We start from the raw sequence: 24,302 nt of genomic DNA, 5'->3' as shown, positions 1-24,302 counted from the left end.
AAGTTTGAAAACACTGCTCTACATGCTTCTGCGGTAAAGAATTCCACAGGTTCACCCAAGTACACCCATAGGTATACTTATAGAACCTATAGAATTTACATGGGTTCATCCATAATGTTGTTTGGAAGGAATTTCCAGACTTTTTACCCAGTGACTGTGAAGAAACTACGATATAATTCCAAGTGAATGAAATGAAATGAAAATGAAAATCAGTTATTGTCACAAGTAGGCTTCAAATGAAGTTACTGTGAAAAGCCCCTAGTTGCCACATTCCGGCGCCTGTTCGGGGAGGCTGGTACGGGAATTGAACCGTGCTGCTGGCCTGCCTTGGTCTGCTTTCAAAGCCAGCGATTTAGCCCAGTGTGCTAAACCAACCCCAGGATGGTGAGTGATTTGGAAGGGAGCTTGCAGGCAGTGGTGTTCCCATTTATCTGCTGCACTTGTCCTTCCACATGGTGGAGGTCATGGGTTTGGAAGGTTCTGTCGAAGGAGCCTTGGTGAGTTGCTGCGTTGCTGCGGGTTATGTTGTAGATGGTGTACACTGCTGCCACTGTGCACCAGTGGCAGACGATTAATGTTCTTAAAGTTAAAGGTTTCACTTTCAAATGGGAATGTTACACTGCTGACTCCACATCATTCTCTGGCCAGGCAAAGTGAAACTCCACCTGTTTGCAGAATCAACCAAACTCTCATTGCTAATATTTAATGAAGACCCCAGCTGGAGTATGGCCATTGAGAGGCTACAAAAGAGTTTCACTCAAATACATCCAGGCATTAGCAATTAGAGTTATGTGGATAAACTGGAGACGTTATTGGTGGCCTCTTTGAATAGACAAGACTAAGAGGAGATTTCATGAAAGTGTATAAAATTATGAAGGGTTTAGATAGACCGAATAAAGAGAAACTTTGCAGTGATTGATGGGCTGATAACAAGAGGATAATGAGGAGTAGTTTGGAATGCATTGCCCGATGATGTGGTCAGAAGAAATTCAGGAGTAGCTTTCAAAAGGAAATTGGATAATTAGTTGAAGAAGAAAAAAGTTACAGCATATGAGGAAAGATCCAGCACAGACTGAATGGAACAAATGGCTTCTATCTCTACTCCACCACTCTTGGATTCTGTGACAGTCCAGTCAAATACTTTCAGATGTTTTGCTAAGTTAAAAGCACTATTTGAATGAAAGTTCTTGTTGTTGGAAGCCTGAATATAAGGAATATGTTCAACATATTTTAATAGACTGATGATAAGCTATTGAAAGCCCATGGTCCAAATGCGAGCAGGGATATGGAAGAGGGCAGGTAGAACCAGTCATCCATCACACCGCCAGATATGTTTAACTTTGATGTATGTCCTTTGAAGTGCTCAAACCAAGCAAGTCCAGGGCCACTGCATTCTCTCTGCACTACAGCCAAATGTTGATTCACTCCTTGCGAAAGGAAAACGTTGTGGAGCAATAGGTAGGATAGATTATTCAGGGGATAAGATTAGAGGAAATTCAGAGTTGTGGTGCTTGCCAAGAGGTTTAATGGAGAGTCCGACCATTTGGAACACACTATGTAAACATGTAGTGATCATGGATTTTGTAAAGGTTTTGAAAAGAGATCCTGTCAGGCTCCTGAGTGAAGAGGGCACTTGCAGTTGTAGAGGTCAATTTGTTAGGTGCAATTAAGAGGAGTAATGTTCTTCTGGAGCTTTACTTGATTGTATTAAACAGAGTGAGAGAGGATTTTCAACACAATTTGTTTTTCCTTTATTGTCTTCTATGAGCTGGCATGGTTATTGAATGAGTCACCAGATATTGTTCTCCGACTGTATGTACATGCAAGCGGTGTGTTGGACCCACTCGTGATTTCTTTCCCTCTCATGCAATATTATTTAAAATGCAATTGGATAAGTATTTGAAAATAGAAGGTATAAAAGGATATGTGGCAAGGTGATTAGGCGTTTTAGTTCTAGCTGAAGAGCTTACTCCTACACAATAGGTCAAGTGGCTTGTTTCTGAATTGTAATTTCTATTTGCCAGGCTAAACATGCCATTAAATAAAGTAAGTTGTGTATATTTAAAGCAGTGCAAATGCTTTAAGTGGACAAGGTTTTTTTAATGGTGGACAGGCAGTCTGCTTTTGCAGGTGTATAACTTTTAAATGTAAGAATGGGAAGTCCTGTTTCCTTTCTCTCTTATTGCACGGTCTGCTAGCGTTCATGCTTGGGTTTAGTGATTTGAATTTTTGATGTGGACTGCAAATATACCTTCCAGTTTTCTTCAGAGTCTCGTATTAATTTGGTCTCAAAGTGTAAGTTGACTTAAGAAATATAAAAGTGCAAGGCTTATTTTTGACTTTCCCTTTGAATAATCCAAATTATTGGCATGGCTTTTTATCAACAGGAAAGCTATGGACAAGAAGTATGAAAGTGGCCTACAATATCCTACATAAACTAGGCACCAAACAAGAATCGATGGTCAGGCCTGGAGACAGGGTGAGCATGGAGTGCACACGAGAGTGGCTGTTAAATGTATCACTTTTAGTTAGAAAAGTTTCAATTACTTTGTGATTTTTATGTTTTTTGAAATAAGTTGCTAAAGCAATTTGAGCAATTAAGTGTGTAATACTGCCAGTGTATTCAGCAAAGCTTGCAAGAATGTATCACCTTAAAATTAGAAGAGGGAAGTTGACGAGTGAGATTAAGGTTTAGCTATTACACACATGGAGTGGTGAGCATATGGAGTGTAGTGCCCAGACGTGTAATGAGGTTTGATTGTATCAACAGGTTCAAGGGTTAAACACCTTGCCAAAAATAAATTAGAAGATAGAATTGGAAAAAAAACTGTGGGATACAACTAATCTAAAGTTTTCATTTGATTATTTTTTTGATCATTGAATTCTCACTTTGTGTGTTATTTATATTGCTTCATTAAAGTTACTAAATGACTGAATGGTGCTGTTACTCAGATTGGCTTTCAACTGTTGCAAACAACCAAGGACAATGTTGCAGGAGTTCCTCAGAGCGGTCTTGGTCTTACACACAACTACTTTTGATTGCTTGGTCAATGGCCTTCTTTCTATTGTAAGGTCAGAAATAGGGTTGATGGTGATTGCATATTGTATATAGGGGACTTCTGTGACATGACTAGTACCTCGGAGTCATTGCCAGCTGTGCACTTTGGTTTTCAATGTGGGTTGGCATGTGTCTTCAGCTCTTGCTGATGCTTCCAAGTAGCTTGTTATGCACACACCAGTGAGCATACTTTTGTACCTTGTCTCAGCTGACAAGCTAAACTAAGTGAGGCCATCTTCAGCTTCACTTGATGTAGATGGGGACATCATCCCTCCAAGTGCATGAAATCTGGACCAATGGAAGAAGCAGATGATCCTAACAAGATGACAATGGCTCTGAAGGTCTACACTAACAAGATGTGTGACACATCCACAGGAATCTCTTGACTAAGAAGACTTGTGACCAATCTCCTCAGAAAAGATTAGGACCTTACCAAGTATCAACACATGCTTAGAATGAAACCTAGTCATAAAATAGTGTTGCTTACTTTCACAACATTGCATCCAACATAGGGCAAGCAGAAGGAATCTGAAGATGAAGTAGATGATTGCACAACATTCAGCTCTATCCCCAATTCTCAGATAATGAGGCAGCCCATGCAAACGTACGGCAAGACCTAGACAACATCCAAGCTTGGGATGATAAATACAAGTAACATTTACATTGCACAAATGCCAGGCAATGGCTACCTCCAACCAGTGAGAGTCCAATCACCTCCTCATGATATTCAATGGCATTATCAGTATCAAGTCCTTCACCATCAACATCTTTGGGTTGCTGTTGGCCAGAAACTCAACTAGGCCACCTACATAAGCACCATGGTTACGAGAGTAGTTCAGACGCTGGATGTCCTTTCATGATTGACTCATGTCCCAACTTTCTCCCACTGGCCCAAGTCCCATTTTCAGGAATGTTGCCATGATGGCTGCAGCTACAATGACGCTGAAGAAAGTTGACACTATCCAGGACAAAACTGTCCACTCAGTCAATAGCCCATTGATCACTTTAAACATCCATTGCCATCTGTCACTGGCAGACTATGGCTGCAGTGTGCACTTTCTGTAGAATGCATCAAAGCATACACCCAACCTTCCTTGACATCTCTTCTGAAACTCATGACCTCCAACATCTAGAAGGATGAATGGCAGGTATGTGAGTAACCATTACCTCAAAAGTTCACTTCCAAGTTTCACATTGTCTCGACTTGAACCAATATTGCTGCTTCATTATTGCTGATTCAAAACCATGGAACTCCCACCGATCAGCACTTTGAGAGTATTTTCACAATGTGCACTGTAGCGGTTCAAAACACACTTTTTCAAGGTCAACCAGGGTCACGCAATGCATGACGTGAAACGGAGGCCCCATCTGTCCAGTTGTATGATCAGGGTGTACCAGCACTAGATGGACTACAGCAGTTCAAGAATGTGGCTCACCACCGCCACCTCGAGGGCAATTAGGGATGGGCAACAATGCAGGCCTAGCCAGCAACGCCCACGTCCCATGAAAGGAAATTTTAAAAAAATAATCTCTCTACACTGTTATGGGTCCGAGTTTACAGAACCCCAAAGTGTTTCATGGAGTTCAACCGACCCACAACTTTTAATAGATTGTGGTGTGGGAAGCACACGGTACTCTCCAGGTGTGATACAGCAGAAATGGACAAGTGTTTTTTAAAACAAAACAATGTTTATTCTATGAACTCAAGTTAACCCTTTTAAAACAAACATTGAATATCTTAACACCCATTACTTCAAAGATAACCCAAAAGACTACAACACTAAATAATCCTTCAAACTATTCCTTTAAACATCCAAAAGACTTCAAACCTTCAACAATAGGAGCACATTAGGTTACATTCAATATATTTATAGTCTTTGGATTGCAGAAATCTACAGACCAGCTCTGTGTTTCTTCATACAGCTCACAGCAAAACACACAGACACTCCCAGCTGCGTTCTCAAAACTGAAACTCAAAAAGCAGAGGTGAGCTCAGCTCCTCCCACCCTCTGACATCACTTCAGTAATATGATCAGCTCCATTTCTTAAAGGTACATTGCTTAAACATCCATTTCTTGAAGGTACTCTCACATGACAATACGTTTTAAAAAAAAGAGTTTTCTGGTGTCTTGCCAATATTTACCCCCTGAAACAGTACCGTAGAAACAGATTAGCTAGTCTTTTATTACTTTCCAGTATTACAACAGTGATAGACTTCGGAACTGCAGGAGGGCGGCACGGTGGCACAGTGGTTAGCACTATTGCCTCACAGCCCCAGGGACCTGGGTTCAATTCCAGCCCCTCAAGTGACAGTCTGTGTGGAGTCTGCACTTTCTCCCCACATCTGCGTGGGTTTCCTCCAGATGCTCCGGTTTCCTCCCACAGTCCAAAGATGTGCGGGTTAGATTGATTGTCCATTCTAAATTGCCCCTTTGTGTCTAAAGTTTAGGTGGGGTTACTGGGTTACAGGGATAGGGTGGAAGCGTGGGCGCTCTTTCAAGGGCCGGTGTAGACTTGATGGGCTGAATGGCCTTCTGCACTGTAAATTCTATGATATTTTCTGTAACTGTTTCATTTCAGCTGTGAAGTATTTTGGAGTATCATGAATATGTGAAAGTTACTCTAATAAATGTATGCTTTTTACATTCTTTCTCAATTCACATTTGCTTAAGCATATTCTGAATTACCTGGTGTAGACTGATCATCCACTTTTCTTAAATGTTAGTTTCCTGTTTTGTAGTATTTTAAGCTGTCTTTAATATTTACCTTTAGGTGGCGCTTGTCTTTCCAAACAATGACCCTGCTGCTTTTATGGTTGCGTTCTATGGTTGTCTCTTGGCAGAGGTAGTTCCTGTTCCTATTGAAGTGCCCCTTACAAGAAAGGTAAGACCTTCATTTTGTTAAGCACAGTAAATCTACTGTAGTCTTCAGTCACAACCGTCGGAGTATAGATAAAAATCACCTTAAAAAAAATGTGCAGAAATTAATTATCCAAGTAACTACTCACCGGTAGGAGGAAGTCACCGCCAGTGAATGATCTAATCTGACTCAGATCATCTTTAACATTATTATCTTCCCTATTCCAGTTATTAACTTCCCAAAGGAACTAGTTTCAGAGTGATAAAAACAGGAAGTACAGCTTTGTCAGCATTTGTGAGGGGATAAGACTACTTACCATTTTGAGTGTAGATAATTTGTCAGGCTGGGAATGGAAAATGAAACCATCTATTTAACACAACTGAACAAAATAAAAGTAGGGGGTGGCAGAGGGGCGCACGGTGGCATGGAGAGAAGGATTAAAGATTTAGCAAAGTATACGCAATGAGGTCCTGTTGAAATTCGAAAAGTGATGAAAAGTGATCGAAGATGCATGAAAATCAGTAAGCCATAAAAAAATGTTAAAATCAGGAAATTCGTTAATCAAGAAAGGCAGTAAATGCAGGAAAACTGCAATGAGAAAAAGTGTTTCTGAAAATTAACAGCTTGCTACTAGATGACAAAACAAGAAAAGGTAGGCCAACAGCCTGAGTTCACACCCCTTCCACTCGATCAAAGTAATGTTGGTATGTCTTATGCTGCTTTTCTTAGTCTCCCACTATTCCCCTCTTTGCATTATTCCTACACTGCATCTATTGTGAATTGTGGCAGCTTTCTTTCCTGGATCTCTGACAAGTTTATCATCAATTCCAAAATTGAATTCCCTTTGTCCTGCGGATGTTCTCTCCCCCCCCCCCCCCCCCCCCCCCCCCCCCCCCACTCTCCTCTTCCCCCCCCCCCCCCTAAAATCTGGGGCTAAAATTCAAGTACATGATGAATAAAGCACTGTTACAGGCCCTTGCTTGTACCCTTGCAAGCACAAAAACCTGAAGCCAAAAAGCTATTGAAGTCTGAAGCAGAAAATGCCTGAAACACTCAGTGGACCAGTTAGCATCTGTGGAGAGAGCAAACAGATTAATATCTCAATTATAGATTTTTCATCCGACCCTTTGTTTGACCAAGAGTCATCACCTGAAAGATTACCTTGTCAGTTCTCTGCACAGCTCTGGAGTGGAAAAATGTGAATTTGGCAGGGAATGAGGTGAATGCTCTGTGTATGTTGACGATTGTTAGCTGGAAGTATAACTGCATACCACTGCATCAAATTAACATCTTTGCTGTCAGATATGCAGCTTAGATTTGCAAGAGAAATCGTCACTAATTTCATGTTACCGCCTTAAATTATCCTTAATCTTTGCGATTCTTACAATTGTATTCGTTTTCTGGGATTATCTGACATACTTTAAAACACACAAAACATTCCCCCTGTTTCGGATGTTTTGCTATATTTTTATAAACTCAATAATAGCGCCACATATTTAAAGTTGCTTCTGTTTAATAAAAGCCTGCCTGAAATTTCTTTGTGTTACAACGACTAGGGTATGTGTGAACAATAAATTGGGAAAATGCTGTTGACGCTTAGTGTAGAATCATTAAGCATCACTTGAGTGGAAGTGCAATAACATGCTCCAAGTTATTACAAGCATATTGTTTGCAGTAGTGTGAACAAGGCTATAGATGATTAAATTATATATAATGAACTAGCTGTCCAATTCATAGAAATTATCTTCCACAGAAATGAATAAATTACATTTCTGACTTTTAAGAAAATTGTATTCTTCCAGCATAGGCTTTGCAGTTAAATGGAACTAATTGCAGCCTACTGAAGTTCTGCATATTATAAAATTTAATATGTTGACCTATGTGCCTCAACTAATGCACCTTGAACTGAAGTTCTCCTGATCTCCTAATTTGTTTTTTATTGATAGATGCAACAGCAAAGCTATTGGTCCATATTTGGTCCAAAGAATAATTTGTTTCCAGCTATAAAATCAGGTCCTATGTTTGGGAGAAAGCAGCCTGGTGTTCATTCTTCTTTTGTGAGCCCAGTGAATGTTTGAAAGGCTGTTCTACAATAGGATGCATCCCACCTGAACCTAAACCTGTGCACATTCTAGCAGGGTTTCACTGAATGTATATTTCTTCAGAGCCATATTTGCAGCTCTTGTGGGGTCCGGGGTGAACTTTCTAATTTCTTGCATAATTTGAGGCTTCCCTGAACTTTCCTTTTCTGCGTGGCATGATCCTGGTTCCATGATTAACAGGATTGAGAGGATATTTAAGGGTGGCCAAGGAGTTTTGCGCATAAGCTAATGTGGATGATAGTGATAGACAGAGGTCTAGGGGAATACCAAAGATGTTAATTTAGAGGGAGATCCAGGACCCCTGTCTAGGAACCCAGAATTTTTCTAGGCTGCTCCATGCTGGAAGAATGTTACATTTTTGGGGGGAAAAGGTAAATGTAGTTTGAACCAAAATAGTGGCTCAGGCAAAAATTTCTGGGTTATAGCATTAAAAAAGTTAGATTATGGGATACTGCAATTTTAAACGGGGGGGGGGTGAATTTTGTGCCTACCACCTTTTGGATCACAACTTCTATATTTTGGAACAGCTTATTCATTCCATGAGCAATGTTTTACATTCCGGGAAAACACTTGTGTTCTCGATTTCAAACAGTTTAGTTGAGGTAGGTGACAGTAGTTCGGATTGTGAACCTTGCTGTGAGGTTGCAGTATAATGCTTGATGCAGCGTCAGGCTCTTTCTTTGGCGCATTATTACTGCATTTGGTTTCGGTTTGTGTGAAAAATTAAAGCTCTCAAAACTAAAATGACTGATCTACAAAAGATTGGACCATAATTACACGCCATCTGTTTCCCACATATTGCTTGCGTCCCACTGGGACAGAAGTGTTATAAATACGTTATTAACTAATCTGATGTAAAATTATGTCTGGAAATTATTCCATTTTAAATGCAGCAAAGTGCTTTTAACTGCCACATAGTAACCAGAACTCCCAAGAACAGAATTTATTTTTTAATTGTACAGCCATGCACTTGCCAACTGTTTCCAAGCTCTCTCCCCTTTGCACCATATCATAGCTTCTTCCGTTCTTCTTGAATATGGTGAAACTTGCAGTTAATACTTTCCCTGCTCAGCCTCTCTCAGCCTTCTGCTATTTTTCTGTCCCCAGGCTATCTTACTGCGACCCTGCTAACATATGTGTTCTCAGTGGAGGCACACTCAATGTCTTCACAGTCCATGCATACATCACTCAGCATTGCTGTGTGACAGGCACAGACAAGTAAGAAAGAACCTCAGAGTATATATTAAAGTTTGCTTATAAAGTTATCCCTGTAATATGTGCACATAACATAAGCAGTAATTGCATATATATTCAAGCACAATTGTAAAGGAAACAGGTGTTTCTGTGGCCTCTAAAGAGACTCCAGGATGGTATATGGTGCCAGGGTCAGGGATGTCACTGAACAGACGCAGGGCATACCAAAGGGGGAGGGCAAACAGACGGATATCGTGGTACACATGAGTACCAATGATATAGGCAGAGAAAGGAATGAGGACCTGCAAGCGGAATTTAGGGACCTAGGAAGTAGATTAAAAAACAGTGCCCAGAAGGTAGCAATCTCTGGATTACTTCTGGTGTCACATACTAGTGGGTATAGAAATAGGCGGTTACTCCAGATGAATGTGTGGCTGGATAAATGGAGCAGGAGGGTGGGCTTTAAATTTCTGAGACATTGGGACTGTTTTGGGGGATGGTGGGACCTGTAGAAGGCGGCCAGTTTGCACCTGAGCTGAAAAGTGTCCTTGCAGGGAGGTTTGCAAGTGCTGTTGGGAGGGTTTAAACTAACTTGGCAGAGGGCCGGGCTCCTGAAAGAAAGTTCAGCAGGGGTAGATGCACAGCCAAAATGAGAAGAGACATCAAGTAAGTCAGAAAGGCATAGAATGTCTAGACCAATTAAGTCACAAGGACGTTTTGGCAAGATTGGATAGTATCTATTTTAATGCGAAGAGTCTGAAGAACAAGGCAGATGAATTAAGGGCACAAATTAAAACATTTGGGTATGATGTCATTGCTGTCACTGAGACATAGTTGAGAGAGGGGCAAGACTGGCAGCTCAATATTCCAGGATAGAGGACCGTCAGACGAGATAGGAAAGGAGGTAAAAGAGGAGGGGGTGTCATCAGGGAATCAATTACAGCAGTAAGGGGGATGACATTTTAGAATGCTCTTCAACTGACGCCATATGGGTAGAACTTAAAAACCAAAAAGGAGCAATAACATTGGTGGGAGTGTTCCGTAGGCCCTCCAAACAGTCCGAGAGAAATAGAAGAGCAGATCTGCAGGCAAATTTCAAAGATGTGTAAAAATAATAGGGTAGTGATATTGGGGGTCTTCAACTTCCCCAACATTAACTGGAGTTGCAATAGTGTAAAAGATTTAGAGGGAGCGGAATTCTTAAAATTAATCCAGGAGAACTTCTTAAACCAGTACGTAGAAGATCCTACAAGGGGCGGTCCTGGACTTAATTTTAGGTAACGAAGCCGGGCAAGTGGTTGAAGTATCAGTGGGCAAGCATTTTGCAGACGGTGATTGTCATGGAAAAGGGACAAAGATAGGTCGAAGATCAAAGTTCTAAACTGGGAGAAGTCCGATTTTAAAGATCAGATATGATTTGGACTGAGACCAGACATTTTTGGGTAAATCTGTGACAGAACAGTGGAACGCATTCAAGAAGGAAACAGGCGGAGTACAGGGCCAACATGTTCCAATCAAGAAAAAAAGTGGGATCAGCAAATCCAGTGAACCTTGGATATCAAGGGATATGCAGCATTCGATCAGGAGAAAAAGGGAGCCCTATGGCAGATATCAAGAGCAGAAACCCTACAGGTAAATACAATGTGCAAAAAGGAACTTTAAAAGGAACTCAGGAGAGCAAAAAGGGGGCATGAAAAGATACTGGCAGGTAAAATAAAGGAATATCCTAAGTTGTTGTACAAGTACATTAAGGGTAAAAGGATAACTAGGAAAAGAGTAGGGCCCATTAGTAATTTTTGTGTGGAGTCAAATGATGTAGGTAGGGCTCTAAATGAATACCTTGTGTCGGTGTTCATGAGAGGGACAATGTGGGTATAAGGACTGTGATAACATTATAGAGATTAACATAGACAGAGAGGAGGTCTGGCAGACTTAAAAGTAGACAAATATCCAGGGCCAGATGAAATGTATCCCAGGCTATTGAGTTTGGCAAGGGAGAAAATAGCAGGGGCGCTGACAATTTCAATTCCTCTCTGGCTACAGGAGAGGTTCCGGAGGACTGGAGGATAGCCAATGTGGTACCATTATTCAAGAAGGAAGGAAGGGATAAACCAGGAAACTACAGGCCAGTCTGTCTAACCTCAGTAGTGGGGAAAGTAGTGGAAGAAATTCTGAGAGACAGAATTAATCTGCATTTGCAGAGGCAGGGATTAATCGAGAACAGTCAGCATGGTTTTGCTAAAGGGAGGTCATGTCTGACAACTTGATTGAATTTTTCAAAGAGGTGACCAGGTGTGTAGATGATGGAAATGCATTTGACGTCGTCTACTTGGACTTCAGCAAGGTTTTTGATAAAGTCACACGTGGGAGACTGATAGCGAAGGTCAGAGCCCATGTTTCCAATGAAATTTGGAAAATTGGATCCAGAATTGACTGAGTGGCAGGAAGCAGAGGGTAATGGTCGAGGGCTATACTTTCAACTGCAAGCCTATTTCAAATGGGGTCCCCCACAGATCAGTTTTGGGGCCCTTGCTGTTTGTGGTTTATATAAATGATTTAAACATGGATGTAGGAGGGTTGTTCAGTAAGTTCATGGATGATGCGAAAATTGGTGGGATGGTAAATAGTGAGGAAGATAACCTTAGATTACAGGAGGATGTAGACCGGCTGATCAGTGGGAAATGGAATTCAATTCGATAAGTGTGAGATGATGCACTTGGGCAAGACAAACAAGGCAAGGGAATACATGATAAATGGCAGGACCCTGAGAAGCACCGAGGATCAGAGGGAACTTGCTCGAGTGGTTAGGGAGGGTTTAAACTAATAATGGCAGGGGGAATCAAGAACAAGAGAAAAAGACAAAGGAGAATAAGAAAAGTGATGGGCAGAGAAATCAAGGGCCTGTATCAGGTAATAACACTGTTAAAAAAATAGTAGCAACGGGACAAGGAACGTTAAAAGGACCAGTCTTAAGGTTTTGTAGCTGAACGTGTGGAGCATTTAAAATAAAATGGATGAATTAGCTACGTAGATAGAGGTAAAAGACTATGATATAGTTGGGATTATGGCGATATGGTTCCAAGTTGACCAAGGAAGGGAACTAAACATTGAGGGCTATTCAATTTTGAGGAAGGACAGGCAGAAAGGGAAAGGTGGTGGAGTTGCATTGTTGATTAAAAAAGATATTGGTACAATATTGAGGAAAGATATTTCTACAGATGATGTGGAATCTATCTGGGTCGTGTTAGGAAACATCAAGGGGCAAAAAACATTCGTAGGGATGGTATACAGACCATCAAACTGCAGTGGTAATGTTGGGAATAGCATTAGACAGGAAAGCAGAGATGCATGTGATAAAGGAACATCTGTGATTATGGGTGACTTTAATCTGCATCTAGATTGGGTGACTCAATTTCATCACAGTTTCAATAGCGGAGGAATTTTTGGAGTGTATATGGGTTGGTTTTCTGGTCCAGTATGGTGAGGAACCAATAAGGGAACAGACCTAATTGGACTGGGTGTTTTGCAAGGAGAAATGATTAGTTGGCAATCTAGTTGTGGGAGAACCCTTGGGGATGAGTGACCATAATATTAAGATGAGCAATGAGGTAGTTGATCCTGAGTCCAAGGTCCTGAACCTCAGTAAAGGTAACTATGATGGTATGAGGCATGCGCTGGCTATGATGGACTGGGAAACATTACTGAAAGGAAGGACAGTGGACAGGCAATGGCAGGCATTCAAGGAACGAATAGGTGAACTCCAAATGTTGTTTATTCCTATTTAGCACAAGAATAGAAAGGGAACTGTGGCCAAACCATGGCTTACAAGGGAAATTAGAGATATTATTAGATTCAAAGAAGAGACATACAAATTAGCAAGAAAAAGCAATAGATCTGAGGATTAGGAACAGTTTAAAATTCAACAAAGTCTGACCAAAGGATTGATTAAGAAGGGGAAAATAGAATTTGAAAGTAAACTATCGGGGAACATAAAAACTGGCTGTAAAAGTATATAAAGAGGATAAGATTAATAAAAACTAATGTAGGCCCCTTACAGTCTGAAAAGGGGGAATTCATCATAACAGGGAAAAAGGAAATGGCTGAGGAACCAGATTGATTGATTAAACTAAAATAGTACTTTGCTTCTGTCTTCACAAATGAAGCCATGAATAATGTACAGGAAGTTCTGAGAAACACCAGTTTAGTGAGGAACTGAAGGAAATTAGTATTAGTAAAGAAATGGTTTTGGGGAAATTAATGGGATTGTTGAAGGTGGACAAATCTCTCAGGGCCTGAAAATCTTCTCCGAGTACCTAAGGAAGTGGCCCTAGAAATAGTAGATCCATTGGTGGTCATTTCCCCAAATTCTTTGGCCTCTGGAATGGTTCCAACAGATTAGAAGATAGTGAATGTAACCCCGCTATTCAAAAAGGGAGGTAGAGAAAATAAGAGAACTATAGACCAGTGAGCCTAACGTTGGTAGTGGGGAAGTTGCTGGAACTTGAGATTGTCTTGAGATGGATAGAAAGCTGGTTAGCAGACAGGAAGCAAAACGTTGGAATAAATGGGTCTTTTTCTGATTGGCAGACAATGACTAGTGGGGTACCGTAGGATCTGTGCTAGGACCACAACTGTTCACGTTATATATTAATGATTTAGATTAGAGAACTAAATGTATTATCTCCAAATTTGCAGGTGATACAAAGTTGGGTGGGACGGTGATCTGTGAGGATGATGCAGCGGGATTTGGACAGGCAGATGCAGTATAATGTGGATAAATGTGAGGTTATTCGCTTCGGTAGCAAAAATAGGAAGGCAGATTATTATTTGAATGGGTGTAAATTGAGAGAGGTGGATACTCAACAAGACCTTGATGTCCTCGTGCATCAGTTGCTGAAAATAAGCGCACAGGGGCAGCAGGCAGTAATGAAGGCAAATGGTATGTATACCTTCATAATGGGAGGATTTGAATAGAGATGTTTTACTGCAATTGTATAGGGCATTGGTGAGGCCACCCCTGCAGTATTATGTTCAGTTTTGGTATTCTTATCTGAATAAGGATGTTCTTGCTATGGAGGGAGTGCAGTGATCCCTGGGATGGTGGGACTGTCATATGAGGAGAGGCTAAGTCTGTTAGGATTATATTCATTGGAGTTTAGAAGAATGAAAGGGGATCTCATAGAAAGTTACAAAATCCCAACAGGATAACACAGGGTAGATTCAGAAAGAATATTCCTAATGGTGGGGGAGTCCAGTACTAGGGGTCATAGTTTGAGGACAAGAGGTAAACCTTTTAGGACTGAGGTGAGGAGCAATTTCTTCACCTGGAGAGTGGAAAATCTGTGGAATTCGCTACCACAGAAAGTAGTTGAGGCCAAAAATTGTGTAATTTCAAGAAAGAATTAGATATAGCTCTTGGGGCTAAAGTGATCAAGGGATATGGGGGGAAGGCAGGATCAGGGTATTGAACTTGATGATCAGTCATTATCATAATCAATGGCAGAGCAGGGTCAAATGGCCAAATGGCCTCCTTCTGCTTCTATTTTCTATGTTTCTATGCATGTACACCGGTCCCTTAAGGTAGCAGAGCAGGTGGATACAGTGTTTAAGAAGGCATATGCTGGGACTTCCGGTGGCGGCTATGGAGGAGTAAGTCACACATTTGGTGGCTCCCGCTCTGGTCGGACTTTTGGACCTTTCCTCCAGATTTTTATCCGGTTTTAAATGGCAAATTCGAAGGCTGAGGCAATTGGGCACTGTTTCCACACATCGGTGTATGGAGAAAAGGACCAGAAATGCACAAAAGGGCAGAAACAAGAAGTCAGTAACGAGCTGTGTTGAAGCTGCAATAGGAGACAGTATGACTGAGGGCCGGACCCCTGGGGTGGCAGCGCAGCGACCAATGGACCCAGTGATGCAGGCCATGCAGGATGGCTTTGCCAGGCAGAAGCGGGAATGCTTGGACCCGATCAAAGAATCAATTGATTGACTAGAGAGGAGACTGGACACCCAAGACCGGGCGATCCAGAAGGTGGAGAAGGCGCTGCTTGAACAAAAGGAGCATCAAACAGCGGTGGAGCTGGAGGTGGGGTTGCTTTGAGAACAGCAGAAAAGGCTCCTGGAGAAGGTGGAGGACTTTGAGAACCAGTCCCGCCGGTAGAACCCAAGAATTGTCGGGCTCTCGGAGGGGGCTGAGGGAGCAGACGCTGGGGCATACGTAGCGGGTATGTTCGAAAAGCGGCTGGGGGAGGGGGCATTCCCCCGACCGTTGGAGGTGGACAGGGCGTACCGAGCGCTTGCTAGGAAGCCGCGAGCAGGGACCCTCCGAGGGCAATGGTGTTGAGATTCCACAGGTTCCTGGACAAGGAATGCATTCTTCGGTGGGCCAAGCGAACGCGGAGTTGTAAGTGGGACAACAGCATCCTGCGGATGTACCAGAACCTGGGCGTGGAGGTGGCGAGGACGAGGGCAGGCTTTAACCAAGTCAAGGCTATTTTCTTTAAGAAACAGGTGAAGTTCGGTCTGATGTATCCGAGCGCGTCTTTGGGCCACCCATGAGGACCTGCATCACTATTTTTGAGTCGCCTGATGAGGCGCTGGACTTTGCGAAAAGAAAAGGACTGGTGGGAGTCTGAGAACTCTCGGACTTAGAGACAATTTGTTGGCCTATATTGGGCCTTTTCTTTCTGTTTTTCTGTGTTTCTTCTTTCTTTTCTCCCCCTTGGTTTTTGGTGGGTTTTGACTTCCTGTTTTTAAATTGGCTATGCCTTCTCTTATTGTTTTGTGTCTGTATTTTGGAGCTCTGCTCAGGAAAAAGGGGAACGGGGTAGAAAAGTCGATTTTCCGTTTTTTGTTTTGGTTCTTTTTCCCGGTAGATGTTGGCAATGTCCCTTTTGTGTTTTATCTTGTGTGTTTTTTCTGATGTGCACTTTTGTGGGATGGAGACATGCCTGTCTGAGTTTCAGTGGGCGGTGCTTTTGTTTCCGTGTTCTCTTGCTGCTGGGTGTTTGTTTAGGGATTGTTAGATGAGGGAATTTGTTTACATGAGCGGGGGGAGAGGAGCGAGGGAACAATAGGTGGGAGACTTCTTGGCGCCGGAAGCGGGGGCCACCAAGCTAGCTGGGGTGAGCTAGCTCACAGAAGCACAGTGGGATGGGGGAGGAGGGGGGCTGTATATGCTTAGTTCATTAGATGGGTTAGGTTTTAGAGTATTGTTGCTGGGGGGGAAGGGTGGTGATGGGTTCTGCTGACATGGGAGGGACTTCGATGGAAGGTCACTGAGGGGGTCGGGGGCCGCCCTGGGGTGGGCTGGAGGAGGCGCGGCGCATGGGCTGGAGGCGGGCCCAAGAAAGGGGATGACTGACCGGCGGGTGGGGTGGGGCATTTCCCCCTCAACTAGGCTGGTCACCTGGAATGTCCGGGGGCTAAATGGGCCGGTAAAGAGGGCACGTGTGTCTGCGCACCTGAGAGGACTGAAGGTGGATGTAGTAATGCACAGGAGACACACCTTAGAGTAGTGGATCAGGTCAGGTTGAGGAAAGGCTGGATTAATCAGGTCTTCCACTCGGGGCTGGATACAAAGACGAGGGGTTGCGATTCTGATTAACAAGCGGGTGGCATTTGAGGTGGGGTGAATAGTCTCGGATGTGGGAGGTCGATATATCATGGTTAGTGGCAAGCTGCAGGGGATGAAGCTCGTGCTGGTCAATGTATATGCGCCAAATTGGGATGATGGGGATTTTATAAAGAGGGTGCTAGGGAAGATTCCGGACCTGGACTCGCACAAGCTGATTATGGGAGGGGATTTTAATACGGTTATTGATCCAGGTCTGGACCGGTCATGCTCGAGAATGGGTAAGGTGCCAGCAATGGCAAAGGAGCTGAAAGGGTTCATGGAGCAGATGGGGGGGGTGGTGGTGGATCCATGGAGATTTAGGCAGCCGAGTGCGAAGGAATTTTCTTTTTACTCCCACGTACACAAGGTGTATTCCTGGATAGATTTCTTTGTCATGGGTAGGGCTCTATTGGCGGGGGTGGTGGACACGGGGTATTTGGTGATTACAATCTCGGACCATGCTCCGCACTGGGTGGACCTGCAGGTTAGTACGATAGCAAGCAGCACCCGCAATGGAGGTTGGATGTAGGGCTATTGGCGGACGAAGCGGTGCGCGAGAGGCTGAGGAAGTGCATGCTGAACTACCTGCAGGTAAATGATACGGGGGAGGTCTCAGCAGCGGTGGTCTGGGAAGCGCTGAAGGCAATGGTGAGAGGAGAGCTGATCTCAATCCGGGCTCACAGGGGCAGGACCGACTGGTAAAAGAGATTCTACGAGCTGATAGGAGGTATGCGGAGGCTCCAGATGCAGGGCTTCTAAGGGAACGCCGGAGGCTACAGGCGGAATTTGGTTTGTTAACCACCGGGAGGGCAGTGGAACAGCTCAGAAAGGTGAAGGGGGCGATTTATGAGCACGGGGAGAAGGCCAGCAGGATGTGTGCACAGCAGCTTAGAAAGAGGGAGGCAACTAGAGAAATAGAAAGTTATTGACAGGGATGGGAACTTAGTTGGAGACTCGGCGGGGGTCAGCAAGACCTTTCCAGATTTTTATAGCAGGTTGTACAGGTCGGAACTCCCTGCAGGGCAGAGGGGATGAGGCACTTTTTGGACCGGCTGACTTTCCAAAAAGTGGATGGGGAGCTGGTAGAAGGGTTAGGGGCCCCGATCGGGCTGGAGGAGATAGTAGAGGATCTGAAGGCCATGCAGTCGGGCAAGGCCCCGGGACCGGACGGGTACCCAGCCGAGTTTTTAAAAAAGTTCTCTGGAATATTGGGGCCGGTGCCGGTGAAGGTCTTTAACGAGGCCAAGAAACGAGGGGCTCTGCCCCAGACGATGTCACAGGCATGATCTCACTCATTGTGAAAAGGGACAAGGACCCGGAGCTATGTGGGTCTTACAGGCCGATTTCCTTGCTGAACGTAGATGCCAAACATCTGGCCAAAATTTTGTCCTCCAGGATTGAGGACTGTGTACCGGACGTTATAGTGGAGGATCAGACTGGGTTCATTAAGGGCAGGCAGCTGGTGGCCAATGTAAGAAGGCTGCTAAACGTGATCATGATGCTCCCGGAAGGTAGGGAGGTTGAGGTAGTGGTCGAGATGGATGCGGAGAAAGCCTTTGATCGGGTTGAGTGGGATTATTTATGGGAGGTGCTGGAGCGGTTTGGTTTTGGGAGGGGCTTTATTAACTAGGTTAGGTTGCTGTACCGGGCTCCGGTTGCAACTGTACGGACAAACAGGACGATTTCGGACTATTTTAGACTGCACCGGGGGACGAGACAGGGATGGCCCCTCTCCCCACTGCTGTTTGCGCTGGCGATAGAGCCGCTGGCAATTGCTCTGAGGGCCTCAAGGGGCTGGTCCGGGGGGTGGTGGAGCACAGAGTCTCGCTGTATGCGGATGACCTACTGCTTAATGTCTCAGACCCAATGGAGGGGATGGAAGAAATTATGGGAATTTTAGGAGAATTCGGCCGGTTTTCGGGGCATAAGCTCAATATGGGGAAGAGCGAAAGTTTGTGGTCCAGGCGAGAGGTCAGGAGAGGTGACTGGGGGAACTGCCGTTCAGAGTGGTAGGGGACAATTTCAGGTACCTGGGTATCCAAGTGGCGAGGGATTGGGACAGACTGCATAAATTGAACTTGGTCCGGTTGGTGGATCAGATGAAGGAAGATTTCCGGAGATGGGATACGTTCCCGTTGTCTCTGGCGGGCAGAGTGCAGTCGGTAAAAATGACGGTCCTCCCGAGATTCCTATTCGTCTTCCAATGCCTCCCCATCTTCATCCCGTGGTCCTTTTTTAAGCGGATCAGTAAGATTATCGTGGGCTTTGTGTGCGGGGACAAGTCCCCGCGTGGGAAGAGGGCAATGCTCGAGCAGAGTCTGGGAGATAGAGGGCTGGCGCTGCCGAATTCCAACAATTACTACTGGGCGGCTAACATAGCCATGGTGAGGAGGTGGCTGGTGGGGGGGGGGGGGGGGGGGGGGGAGAGAGCGCCGGCGTGGGTGCGCATGGAGGCGGCTTCTTGTAAGGGCGCAAGTCTGGGGGCGTTGGTAACGGCGACTCTGCCGTTCCCGCCGGTGCAATACTTCACCAGTCCAGTGGTGGTGGCAGCCCTGAGAGTCTGGGGGCAGTGGAGGAGACATGTGGGAGCAGAGGGGGCATCGGTATGGTCCCCAATCTGCGATAATCACCGGTTTGCCCCGGGGAGGATGGATGGGGGTGGATCCGAATTTGGCAAAGAGTGGGGATTGAGAGGATGGGGGACTTGTTTATAGAAGGAAGCTTCCCGAGTCTGGGGGAAGAGATAGAGGAGGACCTTTGGGCGGACGCGTTGGGTCGGGTCAACGCAACCGCAACGTGTGCCAGGCTCAGCCTGATCCAATTTAAGGTTGTTCACCGGCCTGGACAGTGGCCCGGATGAGCAGATTCTTTGGGGTGGAAGACAGGTGTGCGAAGTGCACGGGGGGGCCAGCGAATCATGTCCATATGTTCTGGACATGTCCATAACTGAGGGGATTTTGGCAGGGGTTTGCCGACGCCATGTCCACGGTATTAAATACGAAGGTGGCAATGAGTCCAGAGGTGGCGATTTTGGGGTATTGCAGGATCCGGGAATCGAGGAGGAGAAAAATGCGGACGATCTGGCCTTTGCTTCCCTGGTAGCCTGGAGGCGCATATTACTGGCATGGAGGGACTCAAAGCCCCTGAAATCGGAAACCTGGCTTTCGGACATGGCTGGCTTCCTCTGCCTGGAGAAAATTAAGTTCGCCGTGAGAGAGTCTTTGTTAAGGTTCGCCCAGGGGTGGCAACCATTCGTCTACTTCCTCGCAGAGAATTAATCGTCAGCAGAAGGGGGGGGGGGAGTGGGTTAGGTTAGCGTAGTTTAGGGGGTAAGCAATGGTAGTACCTGTGAGAGAGGGAGGCGCTATTTGCACTATGTTTATATTTTTCTTGTTATGTACATTGTTGATTTGTTGCTGTTACAATGCCAAAGAAATATCTCAATAAAATGTTTATTAAAAAAAAAAAAAGAAGGCATATGCTCTACTTGATTTTATTCGCCGAAGCATAGAGTTTACAGGCAGGGAGGTTATGGTGGGCCTATATAAAATGTTGGTTAGACAACAGCTCAAGTGTTGTGTGCAGTGCTGGAATTCACATTATAGGAGGGATGGGACAACACTTGAAAGGGTGCAGGGGAGATTTACCGGGATGTTGCCTGGGCTGGAGAGTTTTAGCTATGAAGAGAGAGTGGGTTAGACTGAGGTTGTTTTTCGTGGAGCAGAGGAGACTGAGATGTATTAAATTATGAGGGGCTTAGAGTAGATGGGGAGAAACATTTCCCCTTGCTGGAGGGATCAATGAACAGGTGCCATAACTTCACAGTCAGGAACATGTGCTTCAGAGGGTATGTGAGGAAAACCTTTATTAAAAATAAATTTAGAGTAACCAATTCATTTTTTCCAATTAAGGGGCAATTTAGCGTGGCCAATCCACCTAGCCTGCACATCTTTGGGTTGTGGGGGCAAAACCCACGCAAACACGGGGAGAATGTGCAAACTCCACACAAGCCGGGATTGAACCTGGGGCCTCGGCGCCGTGAGGCCGCAGGGCTAACCCACTGCGCCACCGTGCTGCCCAGGAAAACCTTTTTCACCCAAAGAGTGGTGGCTGCCTGGAACACACTGCCTGAAAGGGTGGCGGAGGCAGAGACCCTCATACCATTTAAGAAGTAAATAGATGTGCACTTGCGATGCCAAGGCATACAAGGCTATGGGCCAACTGCTGGAAAATGGGATTAGAATCGTTAGGTGGTTGTTTTGGACCGGCGCGGACGTGAGGGGCTGAAGGGCCTTTTCTATGCTGATGAAACCATACCCTGCACAGTTTGGGATTAAATGTTGCCATTTTAGAGTAACCAGTTACGTCAGCATTAAAATAGAAAAAGCAATTCGAAAAATGTGGAAATAAGCTTATTGGTGGTAAATTGGAAAACTCCATTAAATTATATGATGGTAGACCCAGCAATGACTGGTATTCATAGAAGAATTAATGCATAATTTGCAACAAATATGGCACAAAGGCCTCAGGAGACAGGTGAATTATAATGAGGGCTAAGGAAATAGTATAAATATTAATCAAATACTTGTGCCTCTGCCTTCATGGCAGAAGGCGCAAAATCATTCCAGAAGTAATAGGAAACCCAGGTTCTAGTGAGGATCGGAACTCAAAGAAATAAGACTTGAGGAACTAATGGGGCTGAATGCTGATTAAACGCCTGGAGCTGTCGAACCTGCATCCTCGGGTTTGAAAAGACCCTTCGATTCAAGAACAGTTATGAAGGACTGGAAAGCGACAAACTTAACCTCACTATTTAGGAAAGGAGGAAGACAAAAATTGACAAACTTATAGGCCAGTTAGTCTAATATCGGTTGTCGACAAAATGGGCCAGAACCTATTATGGGGGACATTGTAACAGGGCACTGATTAAGCAGAGTCAAACTTGATTTAATAAAGGAAAATTGTGATTGACAAATCTTCTTCCCTAGTTTTTGGATGGATAATGGGGTGAAAGTGGATTTGGTGCATTTAGATTTTCAAAACACATTCAAAAAATTGCCACTCGAGATTATTACATAAAATTAAGATTCATAGAATTGGGCTCCAGAATTAGCCTGGTTTGGGGATTGGTTGAGGTACAGGTAACATAGTGTATGAAAAATTTTGGGCACATTTTTGGGTCGGATTGATTGGAGAATTCAAGCCTCCGATCTGTCCTCAAAACTAAAGTTTCTCATCCCTGGAACTACTCTTGTTGGGACTGGTTTCCTTGGAGAGAAGAAGGCTAAGAGGAGATTTGATAGAAATGTTCAATATCTTGAGGGGCTGGATAGGAAGAAACTGTTCCTCCTCATAAAAGGATCAAGACAAGAGGACACAGAATTAATATGATTTGCAAAAGAATCAAATGTGATGTGAGGAAAAACTTGTGCATGCAACAAGTGGTTCAGGTATGGAATGCACTGCCTGGAAGTGTGATGGAGGCAGGTTCAGTCGAGGCTTTCAAGAGGGCGTTGGATGATTATTTGAATAGGAAGAATGCCGGGGTGTGGGGAAAAGGCTGGAGAATGGCACTAAGCTATGATGCTCACTTGGAGAGCCAGTGCAGACACGATGGGCCAAATGGCATCCTTCTGCGCCACAACAATTCTGTGATATTAAGTGTGAAATTACCCATTTTGGTGAAAAAAATAAATTAAAAAGCAGAATATCTTTTGAAATGAGAGAGACTGGGAAATTTGATGTACAGAGGAGTTTAGGAGTTTAGTGGCATTGTACGTGAAACACAGAAAGATAACATACAGATACAGCAAGAAATTAGAAAGGCGAATGGTATGTTAGCTTTTGTTGAAAAGAGACTGGAATCCAAGAGTAAAAAAGTCTTACTATAATTATAAATGGCATAGTGAAGCCACACCTGGCGGGGCTCTGTTTTGTTTTCCTTTTTTTAAAGTTCGTTCATGGGATGTGGGCCTCGCTGGCCGGGCCAGCATTTATTGCCTAACCCTGAATGCATTTAAGAGTCAACCACATTGCTGTGGGTACGGAGTCACATGTAGGCCAGACCAGGTAGGGACGACAGATTTCCTTCCCTAAAGGACATTAGTGAACCAGATGGGTTTTTACGAAAATCAACAATGGTTTCATGGTTATCAATAGACTTTTAATTCCAGATTTTTAAAATATTGAATTCAAATTTTGCCATCTGCCGTGGTGGGATTTGAACCTTGGACATCAGAGTATTATTTCTCTGGGTCTCTGGATTACTAGTCCAGTGACAATACACCACGCAATTCAGGTTCACTGGGTTGCTTCCTGGGATGAGGGAATTTTTTTGTGAGAAGAGATTAAATAGACTGTGAAAAGTGTTAGGCTTGTGGAATAAGCTTTTCTCATTCTTCACTGTCGTTAGGTTCTTGCATAGACCGAGGAGAAGAGAAATAAAATACATGATTATAAGATGAGGAAGCCACAAACTAATCTACATGTGTGGAATAACTTCTTCAAACTGAAATAATTCAGGAAATTTGCTCCCACTTCAAGACAAGGCTGTCACTCGCTGATTCAGGGAAGAGTAATGAGGATTAGGTTCAGGGTAGAAAAAAGGTGACAAATTGATTCTTGGTCAAGATCTGGATGGCTGAATGATCCGGATTGGTTGTATGGCATTTTATAATTTTAATATTCATGTGCTGTTTTCTTCTATAACGACGTAATACCTTTTCCAGGAACAAAGAATCTTGCATGAACATAAATCTGCACCCACTTGTTCCTTGTGCCGAAATAAGGTTTAATAAGTTTGATATGTAATTCATTCTTGATCATGCATATTCAGATTTGTAGATTCTTACAAAACAGATTCAGGCTTTTTTTTAATTCATTGAAGGACTTACCAAGTCTTCATAAGTGTTTTTCCCCACACAATTACCCAGTCTAATCCCAGTTTCCTACATGCTCCCCATATCTTATCATATTTCATTTTCAACTGACTTACTATATCTAAATCATCTTATTGTTTTGAAATGATCTGATTTCCTTTTTATCCACTAAGATTAATCAATCTTCACTCTGTTGGTGGGGGGGGGGGGAAGCTAAGGGAAGGGAAGTGAATATGTGGGAACGCTAGTGTGGTTCTAAGGAGAGGAGACATCTTGACAGCCCATTAGGGAAATAGAGCCTTCAGACACATTGGGGTATAAAATCAATTTGGGGGGGGGGCGTTGCGTGCAGGGATGGAGCATAATGGGCAATGACAAATTTGCCCGTTTTAAACTTTGCCTGAATTTATTTTCCATTGAAGTCTTAACCACTTGAGAAAATAGTTAGTCAGGTCTGTAACTTCTTTCTACCTGTCATGACAATGTGGCACGTTAGCACAGTGGTTAGCACTGTTGCTTCACAGCTCCAGGGTCCCAGGTTCGATTCCCGGCTTGGGTCACTGTCTGTGCGGAGTCTGTACGTTCTCCCTGTGTCT

The 24,302-nt window shown here is 44.0% G+C and overlaps 1 protein-coding gene across 7 annotated transcripts in view; it reads left to right on the top strand.

The window, feature by feature from the left end:
• LOC140424813 (disco-interacting protein 2 homolog C) overlaps window positions 1-24,302 on the top strand; it is an 803,805-nt gene that overhangs the window by 525,490 nt on the left and 254,013 nt on the right. For all 7 annotated transcript variants that reach the window (XM_072508262.1, XM_072508265.1, XM_072508267.1 and 4 more), the window contains 2 exons: window positions 2,388-2,479; window positions 5,831-5,941. In XM_072508262.1, the coding sequence (XP_072364363.1) occupies window positions 2,388-2,479; window positions 5,831-5,941 (203 nt within the window). The remainder of the gene's footprint in view (window positions 1-2,387; window positions 2,480-5,830; window positions 5,942-24,302) is intronic.

Source organism: Scyliorhinus torazame, chromosome 6 (assembly GCF_047496885.1).
Source record: "Scyliorhinus torazame isolate Kashiwa2021f chromosome 6, sScyTor2.1, whole genome shotgun sequence".
Lineage (NCBI taxonomy): Eukaryota > Metazoa > Chordata > Chondrichthyes > Carcharhiniformes > Scyliorhinidae > Scyliorhinus > Scyliorhinus torazame.
Note: the sequence above shows the minus strand (reverse complement) of the source record. Positions and strands in the feature narration are given on the sequence as shown.